The following is a 12,730-nucleotide window of genomic DNA, read 5'->3' as shown; positions in this document are numbered from 1 at the left end:
CCGTCTCCTGCATCTGAGCACCAAATTTGCTGGAAAGATAGGCAACATCACGGATGTTAGTGCTGTATTATGTGTGGCTGAAGTGGATGAAAGCAAGATCAATCTAATTTTATTGGTCTCTCTAGAAGTGCTAAGATGATCAACATTGCTTTCTCTTTATTGCAGTCTCACATCTGCAACAGGTTAGTTAAACTTTCTACCTGGCAAAATATTTTATTGTCTGTTTGCATTGCTATTTTCTTCATATCATCACACATTTATGACAGATGTTTATAGCAGCTGCAAATTAATATTGGTGTTTGAACTATTTCAGAGGTGTTGGTTCAACTTTTTGATCATTTTGGTGGATGTTGTTTGTGTTAAACTGTATGTGATTATACAGAGAGATCTTTCTGTTATATAGCCTACACTCACTGATATAAATAGGATAGAAATAGCTGTAAGTATAACACAGTCAGCACTGGTCTAAACAGTCTAAACCTGAGATTCCTAACATTTTTCCTTCAGGGACTCCTATTTATGAGTGAACTGATGACTCCTGACTGAGTAACATATTTTAAGGACAATAACATAACAAAAATACCACAGAAAAACTGGTAAACTGTACAATTAACCCAAATATTGAATGCAATAATAGGAAGAAGTTTGTATAAAACAACTGATGGGTGACTTTTGAGCAGCTTGTGTTTTGTAAATCTTGCACCAGAGACAGGTTTTCCTGATATTTTAAAGAACTTTTCATATGATTCTATTCTATATTATTTTTTTCATTTTGATCATGTATACTTAATATACTTACTTGGACATTCTTCTTGGCAGCTCCTTGGTTGTTTTAACTGCATACTTTTCTAATGCAGGACAAGGGTGTTGGAGTGAAGGCTCTGTGCTGTGCCCTTATCCTGTGGAATGTTTTTAAAGTTTATATATTGAATAATAATCTGTAAAAATAACAATATAATTTAGTTTTCTTCACAGAAATGAATAAAACCTGGCAAATGCCAACCCCCTGTTACAGAAAAATACATAAACATAGACATACTGTAGGCATGGATACACTTATCCCCTTGATTATATTTGAGTAAGATTTGCAGACGAAACATATCAAGAGTATCTGTGGTGAGGCAGGCTGAGGTTTAGGTGTACCACTTACAACAGGCACACATCCTGGAGCCCAGGGATCTACAGCTGCTGGAAGAGGCTCAGAGTCTTCTGTTTTAGAGGATTCCTCTGGTACCTCTCCTTCATCCAGGCATAGAATTTGCTGGTCTAGAATCTGTGTGAGGTAGCTCTTGGCCCAGGATACAGAAAAAGGTACCACCTTGAGGGCAAAGACAAGGAATATGGGCTGAACATGTGGCTGAAAGCAAGATCATTTCAATTTTAATGGTCTCTCCAAACAGTAAGATGGCGTTCACACTGAAGTGAAATCAAAATAAAAAGCATATATGCCTTTTCAGTTTTACCTGTCTTTTGATGTCCACTTTTAAACAGCCTTCCATGACCTTGCTCAACAGTTCCTCCATGATCTCCCCCACTGCCTCATCTGCATCCTCCTGGATCAACATGTCCATCCACTGGGCCCAAGTTAAGCGACCAGGTATAATATCTTCCTCTTTCTCTTCCTGTTGCTGCGCTGAAGGTGTGCTCACCTGGACAGGTGACTTACGTCCACGCTTGTCAGCTCTGGACTTGGTTGCAGACTGAGGCATCTTGGCTCAGAGGCTGCTGTGAAATATGGAACACAAATGATAGAAAAAATAGGGCTGTCATGACACCAAAATTTAAAATTTTTCACCGAACGCTGACTGGTTTTGCTATATGCAAGCATAAAGTGATGTAATATTGTGAACTTACTAGGCTGTTGCAGCTGCTCTATTATTTGTCTTTACCTACTTAGGTATTATATCCACATTACTGATGATTATTTATCATAAATTTCATTGTGTTAATGTTTTGTGAATGCATAATACTTAAAATAGTAAGATATCTGGTCAAAATTATTGTTAGATTTGATTTTGTCCGTATCACCCAACCCCACTGTTGGGTAGTTTAATTGACAGCATGCATCATATTCTACAAGATCATAATAATGTGTGTGGTATTTGAGAGTTCAGAAAATATAATTTGAGAGAAAATGTGTGCATTGAGATATATAGTATATCAGGGTGTACCCTAAAAATGTTGATATATTATTTATAGATCATTGTTTTTATAGCTTTTTGATCCTATAATTACAACATACTGTATCATTTTGAACGTGTGGCATCTAAGCATCCATACATTTGACAACCTTAGAAAAATCATGAATTATTGAATCAAAAAACAAATTTGTTTGGGATGATACCCTTTCATCTTTTGATATATTTACCAGGCAAAATCCCCAACAATTTTACAACATCAGTCTCTACCAGTCTCTACGTTCCTGTGACAGTGAGTTATAAGGTAAGCATTAGCACACTCTGGTGGATGTGACTGACGACGTTTTCATTTCTACATGGGAACCTGGATGCAAAACTATAATTCCCTGATTATTGTAGGACTTTTATTTGCATATGAACACAATCCTCGTTCGCTCACTATAATTTCTTGCAGAATTTAAAAAGGGGACATTATTTCATTGTGAAACTGGGACCACAGTTAGCCAGTGTCACATACAAACTTTTTGAGCAAAAAAAAAGACGTTTTTGTGGGAAAATTCGCATTAGAGAGAACCCTAGAAATTATGTTTAACACAGCACAAGACAATAATTCAGTGTTGCGCTCATTTTAAAACTAGGTTCACGACGGTATTTTGAAACCAGCTGGCAGTCGTGTACCGTATAAATGTAAGTTATAACCTGTTAAATGGCTACACATTCACCACATTTGACCAATCATCGTATGGACTTTTTACGAATAATAATAAAATTAGGAGCTTACAATCTTACCTTACACTCTTCACTGTATCCTTTGCTCTAAGTCTATGGTTGCTCAGCAACCCAGCACGCAATGATGACGTAGTACGTATAGGTGGCGTTGTCTCTATGGCTGCGGAGGACGCGGAGGTAATCCTGTGGCTAACAGTAGCTTGAAAACGGCTTTGTTCTCGTTAACGTTACATGTAATGGTCGATTGCGACAGCGCCGATAGAGGCTCAGATAATTGTTATGTAATCTGAAGTGTGTGTGTGTGTAGCTGGCCACACAAACGGTGTTCTGTTTCGCTGCAGTTGGCTTCTCGCTAACGCACCTAGCATGCTGCTAATGTTGGTCGTGTCTAGAAGCGAACCCTGGAATTGCCGAACTCTCGCGATAATTGTACGCGTTGTTAATTTATTGTGCAGGCTTTATAGATAATCTATGTTTCATAATGTGAAAACACTGTAGTTAAGATTATGGTTAGGTTTATGGGCAAAAACAACTGGTTAGAGTAACAGAAAAGCAATGGTTTGTGTTGAAATTGTCAATCTCGCGAGATCTTTCGCAGGTCCGAGGTTGCCTTCTAAACACGACAGCTAAGGTTCAATATTTAGCGTTGCCATTTGCTGCCAAACGTAACGCTATGTGTTCGCAGTGAAATTGCTAGTTTATCTTAAGAAGAGTTTTAATTATGTTGGCCTTTATTTTCTTTTAGACTGACACCAGACCATCCACTGTCATTTCAACACACTGCGCTGTTAATAAACGATGTATCACAAAGAAAAGAGCATCCAGACCAAAAACAGCGCGTCGGCGCTGTACAACAACCTGAGCGTGCTGCGCATCGCCCCACGGCGCCTCACCTACTTCACGGTGGTCCATGCCAACGTGGTCAACATGGTCAGCGCCTCCTGGGACGGCCTCAACTATTCCCACCGCCAGTTGCAGTCCAAGGAGCCCAATGTGGCGACAAGCACATCGCTCATCATGCAGGTCGGGTCAAAAAGCAGCTCATGTAGTGTGATGTATTTTACACAGTGAGAACAGGTGGGACAGGATATCAATGTGATATCAACTTTTACTGGTATCCAACGAGATCATTTTTGTTTTGTTGGCTCTGTTTTCCCACTAAATTTGAAATGAAACAATGTCAATGAGGACAAGTGTAGAGTCTTAATTTTGAGGGTGCATGCAGTTAAATCAGATGAACAGTGTAGGAACTGTAGGTCCTTCAACTTTAGGGGACAGAAAAATATAAACAAGAAAAGTATAATTTCAGATAAAAGTCATCCAGTGTAGGAAATTCATTTTAATTAATGTCAGTTATGTCCTGTAGACATCTGCAGACACTTGCCTTCCTTGATATATTTTTTAATGTCAAAATTCTCTGATTCCTGCTTTTTAAATGTGAATATTTCCTGATGTCTTTACTGCTTTTGTGACAGTGAACTGAATGTATTTGAATTGTGAGCAAAAAGACATTATAGAACATCTTGGGCTCTGGGAAACAGTGACTGACTTTTTAAACAATTTCATAGACATTTTTTTACCAAACAACTATATGATTCATAAAAAAAAGAAATAGCAGATTAATTGACCATGAAAATAACTGTTAGTTGCAGCCCTACTGTAGTCATAATGGCTGTATTTCCAGTCCATTGTGCAGGAGAACAGTGCTATAACAATAATTAAAAATGAGTTTCCCTCAAAAATTGTGAACATGTGTCTTTAATAGGTTTTGGACAAATATAAATGGGTGAATTGTAATATTGTCCGAATTGTCTTTTACTGTAAATGCATTTGGTTGTATAATAAAAATGAAAAAATCCTGTGTTTTCCTCTGACAGGCTGCATTTTGCTGTCTGCCCTCTCGTGATCTGCTGGTGGTGACTTCTCAGAAAGGCATCCAGGTGAGTTTTTGTGTGTCTGCTCATGTCTGCGATCACTAGCAATAAGCCCAGCCAGAGGAGGCCCTGCTACTTCTGTGACTCATATGGTTGCAGTTAGGGCTGCACGATACTGGAAAAAACTGACATTGCGAATATTTTTAACCCTGTGATATATATTGCGATATGAAAAAATACAGGATTTTTCACCAGATGACTTGAATAGCACTTTATGTTATGCTGCACTGCTGCCGTCTCGTGGACAATTAACCTGTACTGATCTTGTGACTCACTTGCGACTGTGTCAAGTACCCTTGAAATTAGATGAGAACACGTTTAGTTCATTTTCCTCCTACATCGCAGGACCTGCAATGTGACTATTGCGCACATGTACATTGTGGTGACGATGCTCAAACGATATATTGTGCAGCTCTAGTCGCAGTGGCTGTGATTATATATTAAGACGGTGCAGGGGTCCAGATTGAATCATTTTATTTGTTATTAATTAATATATATTTTTAAATATGAACCTAAACTAAAGTATTAACATGTTTTTACAGCCTTTTATTTACATATTCAATCATTGTTTTAGATGTATGAATCTGATGGCTCCATCATGGTGTACTGGCATGCACTGGATACTCCGGAAACACCTACAGGTAAACTGACATACATTTACTGACATACTTACATGTAAACTGTGGATTTTCCTACTGAGTTTTTTCAATTTTTTGCATGAAAACTTTGAAAGGATCGACTGTATTATGCAACGGTATGATGTAATACTGTGAAGCTGATCCATCCTCATGGCACAAACATAATTAAAAACATCAGTGGGATGACCTGATTATTTTAATGTAATAAATGATTTCCAGGCGTCACCATTCATATTGTAATATTTACACAAGTGAAGACATTGTTTACTCATAGACACTGCTGGCATTATACAGATTTGTGCAATCACACATTTGTGTTAGTGTGAGAGAAAATTATGAATCCAGTGTTTCATAGCAAATCCAGTGTACTCACAGAACTTATTTGTGTTCCAGCCCAGGCTGTGTTTGCTCGAGGGATATCAGCAGTGTGGGAGAATTTTATATGTGTGGGTAAGTACTGATTTATCTAAAAACCAAAGATCCATCTCTGTCCAGCTGAGATCTAAAACTTTACCATTTGCAGCTGAAACTGGGTGATATACCAGAATGGAAGAAAAAAAGGTGGATTTGTTTAATTTACAGTTTGGCTGATCTAAAAAATGAGTTTTACTTTGTTTTCTGCCCATTTTATGATGAACTGTGCAATGTTTTGTTCAGTGATATAAAAAACGATTTTGTAGAAATGGATGATGTACAAAGATTCAGTTGGCTGTTCACATATGAAACATGAGGACTAGCAAGTAACCTGGGAAATTAAAAAAAGGCTCTTTATCAAGATAAACTGTAGATTTGCAACACTTCTTCTGAGTGTACAGATTATAAAGAATCTATTTTAAATATGTTTTCTTCTTTTTTTAGAGACAATTATTTATTTTTCCTCCTATATATACTGTATTCCCACAGAAGATGTATGTTTTAATATGGTGGTGTCTCACTAGCTAACAAACTAATAGGACCTGACCATTATTTGGTTTTCGGGATTGGGGCTGATGCTTATACCGATATTAAGAGCAAAAAAAAATCTGATATCAATAGAATGACTGAGATTCTTTATACCGAATATAGAATATATAACTATAAAATATATACATTTTTTGAAATGATCCTCTAAAAGTGGTTAAAAATTGTGATAAAGATATGTAACGGAGGTAGGATACTTTACAGTTTAACAATAAGCTTTTTTAATCTAAAATGATAAATGGAGCAAATAGATGTATATATTAAACTGGAATGAAGAAAAACAGGATCAAATATACATGAAATACTGACTATAAAGCTAAGAAAAATAATCAGCATTAAAATAAAATCCACACAGGCACATATTGTACAACATATATGCTGATATAGCTGTGATTTGCCAGTATCAGGCAGATAAAATTGGTCGACAGATATATTAGTCGGGCACTACTAACTGACTAACTGCACTTATATTCAAAGTACAGGGCAAAGCTCCTCAGCTGATTGTCTCTTTCTCTTTAGGCGTTTCATCTGGTGCAATTCTAGTATTCGATGTTCCCAGTAAAGGCAGTAATATCACCCTGTCTGAGGTCCTGGAGGAGCATAAAGAGTCCATCACTGACATGGCCTCAGAATGCTCCGGCAGCCAGGTACGGTGTGTGTGTGCTTGTTGATGCAGGATAGCTCTAACTTTTCCATGAATGACAGATCACCTAGATAAATCACTACTTTATATAATACTTCTAGGAACTCCTGCAACCATTCTGTGATTTACATAATCCAACTCACCCTTGCTGTGTCCCTCCCCACAGGAGTGCATAGCTGATCTGGTCAGTGCAGATGATGGGGGTAACCTGTGTGTATGGAAGGCTGGGGAGGAATTTCAGCTGCTCAATAAGATCACCGGCTTTGAGTAAGAAGTTAATTGGATTACAGTTTTGTCATTTTTGGTGTGCAATGTAAAATTGAGCTAAAACAAAGCAGTGCAATAACAGCTAATCAACAGTGACAGAGTCATCTTTTAATACACAGTATTTTCACTGCTTTAGCTTGCTGTAAAACAGCTTTTTCTTATGGGAAACTGCCGTTATAGAAGCCACTTTTCACTGTCATTTTACCTCACAGAACACGTGAGTTGGTGGTCTACCGCTGCAGTGATTGGTTAGTTTCTTTGTGTTATTGTGTGATTTCGGTGTGCTAAAAGGTTAACTCGGATGCACCACACAATAACACAAACAATCTAACAGATCAAGGCAGTGGTAGACCAGCGACTCCTGTGTTCTGTGAGGTAAAGTTGCTGGTTTTGCCAAAGGAGTCCCCTCTATCTATTACCCTTCTTCATAAATCGTTGTACGTATCTATTTTACTTTATGTTCCTTACCACTGCCCTTTGTTTCATCTTCATTTCCCCTCCTTGTTCTAATCTAATGCCATTATCTTTTTCCTTTATTCCCTGATGAAAATGATCCTCCATCTTCCTCGCCGCTCTCAGTATGAGCTGCTCATCTGTCAAGCTGTGGAAAGGTACAGTGGTGGCAGGTTATGGCACAGGCCAGATCCGTCTTTATGAAGCAGTGACGGGAATTCTGCACGCTGAGATCAACGCCCACGCTCGCTGGATATATTCACTGGACATTGCTCCTTTTTCTGGGCTGGTGAGTTGTGTAAAACAAATAGAAAGACAGTTCATAGTATTGGTGTTAATCACTTTAAGTCACAAACAGTTAACAAAGAGAAGAGATTCACAGCTTTTCAAGTCAAAGATGGTAGTTAGTTAAATTATTAAGCTTATTTTGCTCTAAAGCATGTTCAGGTGGCTCTGAATGAGCTTCTTTAGGCATATCTCATCCCACTTGATTTTTTTAATGTGCTTGTGTGCTTTAGCTTCTGTCTGCTGCTGAGGACTCTCTGGTCAGGGTGTGGCACCTGACACTGACCCCAGAGACCAACAGTGTGGAGGTAACTAAGCTGAAAACTGAAAACACAGATTGCTTTACTGATAAATCTGTAATCAAGGCACAATATTATATACACATATATATACATATATATACACACACACACGTACAATTTAACCTATATATTTTTCTCTTTGTCTCAGTGAGACCCTGACTGTGAGTTTTCCTCATGTCCTCGTAGGTTGCCCATTTGCACAACGAGTGTGTGACTGACACACAAATATGTGGCGCCAAGTTCTGTGACGGCGATGGTTACGCCTTTGCGGTGACAGGCTATGATCTGAGTGAGATTATCCGCTACACACAGACATAGTAGGTCTCTGATTACACAGTTACAAGTATATGAATGTGAATTTAGTATATTGGAATGTTTCTGGAAAGATTTGATTGATCAGAGAGAACTGAATCAAGAGTGGCCATGTTATGGTCAGGTTGACAGACTGCACGGACGGGGGTATTTAACATTATCCTTTTTGGGAGAAGCATTGTTTCATGGCATTTATATCTCTGTATATACAAATGTTTCAAGGAGATCAGTGTACAACAAAATAATGGAAAAATAATGTGTTAAAGTTTCTATAAATATTTTAAGTACAAATGTTTATATGTATGTAAATGTAGCTTTAAAAAATAATAAAGTATTACATTATTCTTTCTGATATAATAACAATACTTATTGTTATTATTGTGGCTGACATATGAATTGTTACCAGTAAACATTTTTTATAGAGAAAGCTGTTGTTCTGTTTGGGTTTTCAGTTTGCACTTCACAAATATACCAGTAGATGGAGCTGTTGTTTAGTATTTTTGAGCAGAGAAACGACAGTGCAGTACAAACAGAGCTTACTGGAGGGCAGGGTGGAGTTATGAACTGAAGACAGACTGGAGGAAAAACTCCTCATTGTGATCAGACACTGTGTGCAGACCACAGGCCGCTTATGTCAGCCAGTAAATATGGGCACTTTACAGACGGAGGTCATAAAACATTTTATTTTTATTGTGTTAACCAATTTCATACATGGCCTCCTCTGCATCATCTCCTCCAGCTGTGTCCAGTCAAGCATGTGACAGGCGTTGCTATATAAATACAATTTTACTTTCATGTATTTATCTTTTCATGATACTTTTCTTTTACAGTCCAAGACTTCTACATTTGAGGCAAGTGTGTTTTTTTCAAGTGATGCCAATGATGTCCATGATGCCGCTTCAGATAGTAACAGAAGGTCTTATTGTTTCATACAAAATGATATGAAGGACTGTTTTAAAATAAATAAATACTTGTATTTATTTGCACACATATAAAACTGCATAAAATCCAGATATTGTAAAAAAAAAATGTTTAATTTAATGTGTTTTGAGAAAAAATAGATCACACTGTAACACCTACAAAACCAAACCAACATGGATCTATTCTAGACTAAGAATATCAACTCCTGCGACTCTCATGCAGTGAAGACACAGGTGAGCTGTTCTCAGTTCTGAAATTGATAAAAACCTTTGTCCTTCTTCTGCCACATTTGAGGTGAAATAGGTCAGGGGTTCTGTCTTTTGTGACTTAAAGCCCACTTCTGATTATTTAAAAAAAAAAAATCCAAGAACTACTTTCCCAAATAAGTGAAAAAACAACATAACACTACATATGTGGGCACTTTAGTCAGCTAACTGTGACAAAACACGGTTATCTGTACCTGATGATAATTGGCGCTGTGATATTCAAATCATTAAAATACCACATTTTTAATTTATGTGAATTCTTAAGCACACTTAAATACAAATAATAACTACCTTTGTACGTTACCACAAAAAAAACTACAACTGCTTCTAAGGCCCTCTAGATGGTGCTCTAAAGCCCACCACTGGACCTTGGACCACTGGTTAAGAATGGCTAAAATAGGTCTTAAATGCAATCTTAGTGGCCTTAAATTTAACACTTTGAAACCTGTAGAAATCCCACAATGGACCTCCCGTCTCTTTCGGAGAAAAACAGTCCAGAAAAATTGTATGCTAACATATTTTGGGAAAATGGAACAAACAAGACAACAAGAAACACACTAGAAAGGCGCTGACTGAAACAAATGCAACCTGCTTCCTCCAATTAACCAGTTCTTATTATTTGCCATGCAAAACTAATGCAAGACAAACCATGACAAAACACTTAAGATATACTGTTTTCTAGGAGCTGTTTTCTAAGATCTGAGCTCAACTGCATGGTTACAAAATGTGGTCTTGTTTATCACATGTCAAATTAGTTTTTCTAGCCCACATCAGGGAAGCAGGTATCATTGTAATCCCAGCCACCTTATCTTGACAAGATAAGAAGAATCAGGTCAGTGAGGTATTGTGTGCTGCTGTTTGTCAGTTTGGGGCTCAGCGTGTGTTAAATCCCAGAGTTCTCATCTTGTCTGGTTTGCAGTCAACACTGGTCATATAACATCAGCTGACAAGGCTGTTTTGAACCCACACACATGGCAGGTTATGCAACTTAAATTTGGCAGGTACAAAGTGACAGTCATGTTAATGCTGATGACTGGGTCAGATATAAAGGATAAACTTTATAAAGTCTTTATGGAATCGATAGTTTTCGGTATGTCATGTTGTGTCATGCTTCGGTTGCCTGGGGCGGGGTGGCTAACTGCACCGGCTTGGGAGGTCAGGACTAAGCTGTCAATACGAGGTCCCAAATGACACAGACACTGAGATTACATAACTAACTGGAACAGTGCGGATGGAGGAAAAGGTCGGTCAAAAGTGATACATGAAATAAGCAAAGGATTGACAGAGCAGGCAGCTAAGTGAAGGAGCTTGTTGAAGAGGGAGCTGAGAGTAGAAAAAGGGGAATATGACATCATTTTTTTCTGAGAAAAACATGTGGAGACAAACAACAGCAGCGATTTATTCCTTGTTAACTAAGTCAATAGTTCTGTGCGACATGGCGCTCTAGTCTCGTACACAGCCCCGGGGCCACTCATGCTGTGTACCGCAACAATACATGTCAATAGTCGGCTCTTAGGTGTTACACACAGCTGAGCACACAATGTTGGGGGGAGACCAGACCTCGACATGAACTGTTCTCAGATATGAATATGAATCTTCATTGACTGTGTGGTTGCATCAAGTAATAATGGCATTATAAAGCGACATTCTCCCACTCGTTTTCCCCAGTAGACACTTTAAAATCTTTAATTAATGAGAGTGACAGGTCAAAAATAGATTGTGCAAGCCCTTAAATGAAAGGCCCCCGGTGGTCCGATGTGTCACTTTAATAAAATCACGGAGAAAAAAACTGACTATAATTTGAATCATGAGATGGTTTAAGGGGTACTTCAGATTATTTGAAGCGGACTCATAAGAAGTACTTATAGATAGTCGTATAGTGTATTATTAGTAAAAAGCGGTCAGCATGCCCCCAGTTGGGCACAACAGAAGCTCAGCAACATACTACTGTGGACAGAGTCAACAGCAAAACATATTTTGACCACTTAAAAAAGCCCCACCTACAAAAGTCGATATCAGTTTAAGTGTATGCCATATTTCAGCTATTGGCTACTATCAGAGAGCCTTTTCTGATAGGAAACTGCATTCATAAAAGCCAAATACTGTTATCTCTTGCTCAACCAGACTCCTTTTGCAAGAACAGTCATTTTAACTTGCAGAACATGGGAGATGTTGGTTCATTGCTGCCTCTGGTTATTTTGTGTAGTTGTGTGACTAACCTTTTAAAACACAGAAGTAACACGATGACACAAACAAACTAATCAATCGAGGCAACGGTAGACCAGCAACCCCCGTGCTCTGCAAAGTAAAATGACTGATTTCACCAGTGGAGTTTGGTTGGTTTGGACACCCATAAAAAATGTACACTATATTTAGAATATTTTCACTTATTTTCCTAGCTGTCAGGCAGCAAAGTCACCAAAGTTACACAATGATTCCACTCAATATTTGATATGAACATTTTTTTCACAGTCACAGCTATGCAATATTCTGTTTTAACAGGATACACAATAAATGTTACAAGCAGAAACACTAAGCTAACTGCTAGACTGAACTGTGGCCAAGGTTTACAGCACACGTCAATCAAATAATTGAATACATCTCCAGCTGCAGGCTACAGGTAAGCTATGCTAGATCTTCTTTGAAGTGTTTGGGTTTTTTTCTTTCAGACATGCACCAAACATCTGCAAGAATGCAGGGGTGGAGAGAAAAAAAAATACTAGGAAAACTGACAATCCTGCTTTTGATCTCAATGCATTTTCAATTTAGAATTGAACTCGTGACACCCCTACTTGTGTGCACTTAAACTGATACTGATTAGGTGGGCATTTTTTCAGGTGACTAAAATACGTTTTGCTGCTGAACCTGTCCACAGCAGCACA

General features: G+C 38.1%; 2 protein-coding genes across 3 annotated transcripts; one reads left to right on the top strand and one right to left on the bottom strand.

Moving 5' to 3' along the window:
• Positions 1 to 799: 799 nt before the first annotated feature.
• On the bottom strand, positions 800 to 3,054 carry c20h2orf81 (chromosome 20 C2orf81 homolog). Of its 2 annotated transcripts, none has more exons than XM_084729041.1 (4): positions 2,928 to 3,054; positions 1,464 to 1,722; positions 1,151 to 1,318; positions 800 to 899 (listed from the first exon to the last, which is right to left on the bottom strand). In XM_084729041.1, the coding sequence occupies exons 2-4, from the start codon at positions 1,707 to 1,709 to the stop codon at positions 849 to 851; spliced, it is 465 nt and encodes a 154-aa protein (XP_084585167.1). In that variant the 5' UTR covers positions 1,710 to 1,722; positions 2,928 to 3,054; the 3' UTR covers positions 800 to 848. The 2 variants fall into 2 exon arrangements, with proteins under 2 accessions (XP_084585167.1, XP_084585166.1); XM_084729040.1 differs by having other exon boundaries at positions 1,464 to 1,725; positions 2,928 to 2,984.
• Positions 2,972 to 9,460, top strand: wdr54 (WD repeat domain 54). Its single transcript, XM_084729039.1, has 10 exons — positions 2,972 to 3,044; positions 3,613 to 3,890; positions 4,745 to 4,807; positions 5,376 to 5,442; positions 5,833 to 5,889; positions 6,919 to 7,046; positions 7,209 to 7,309; positions 7,889 to 8,051; positions 8,281 to 8,355; positions 8,536 to 9,460. Exons 2-10 carry the CDS (start codon positions 3,666 to 3,668, stop codon positions 8,665 to 8,667), a joined length of 1,011 nt encoding a protein of 336 aa, XP_084585165.1. The 5' UTR covers positions 2,972 to 3,044; positions 3,613 to 3,665; the 3' UTR covers positions 8,668 to 9,460.
• The last annotated feature ends 3,270 nt before the right edge of the window (positions 9,461 to 12,730 follow it).

This window comes from Lutjanus erythropterus, chromosome 10 (assembly GCF_056507025.1).
Source record: "Lutjanus erythropterus isolate fLutEry1 chromosome 10, fLutEry1.hap2, whole genome shotgun sequence".
Taxonomy (NCBI): Eukaryota; Metazoa; Chordata; class Actinopteri; order Lutjaniformes; family Lutjanidae; genus Lutjanus; species Lutjanus erythropterus.
This window is presented reverse-complemented; position numbering and strand designations above follow the sequence as displayed.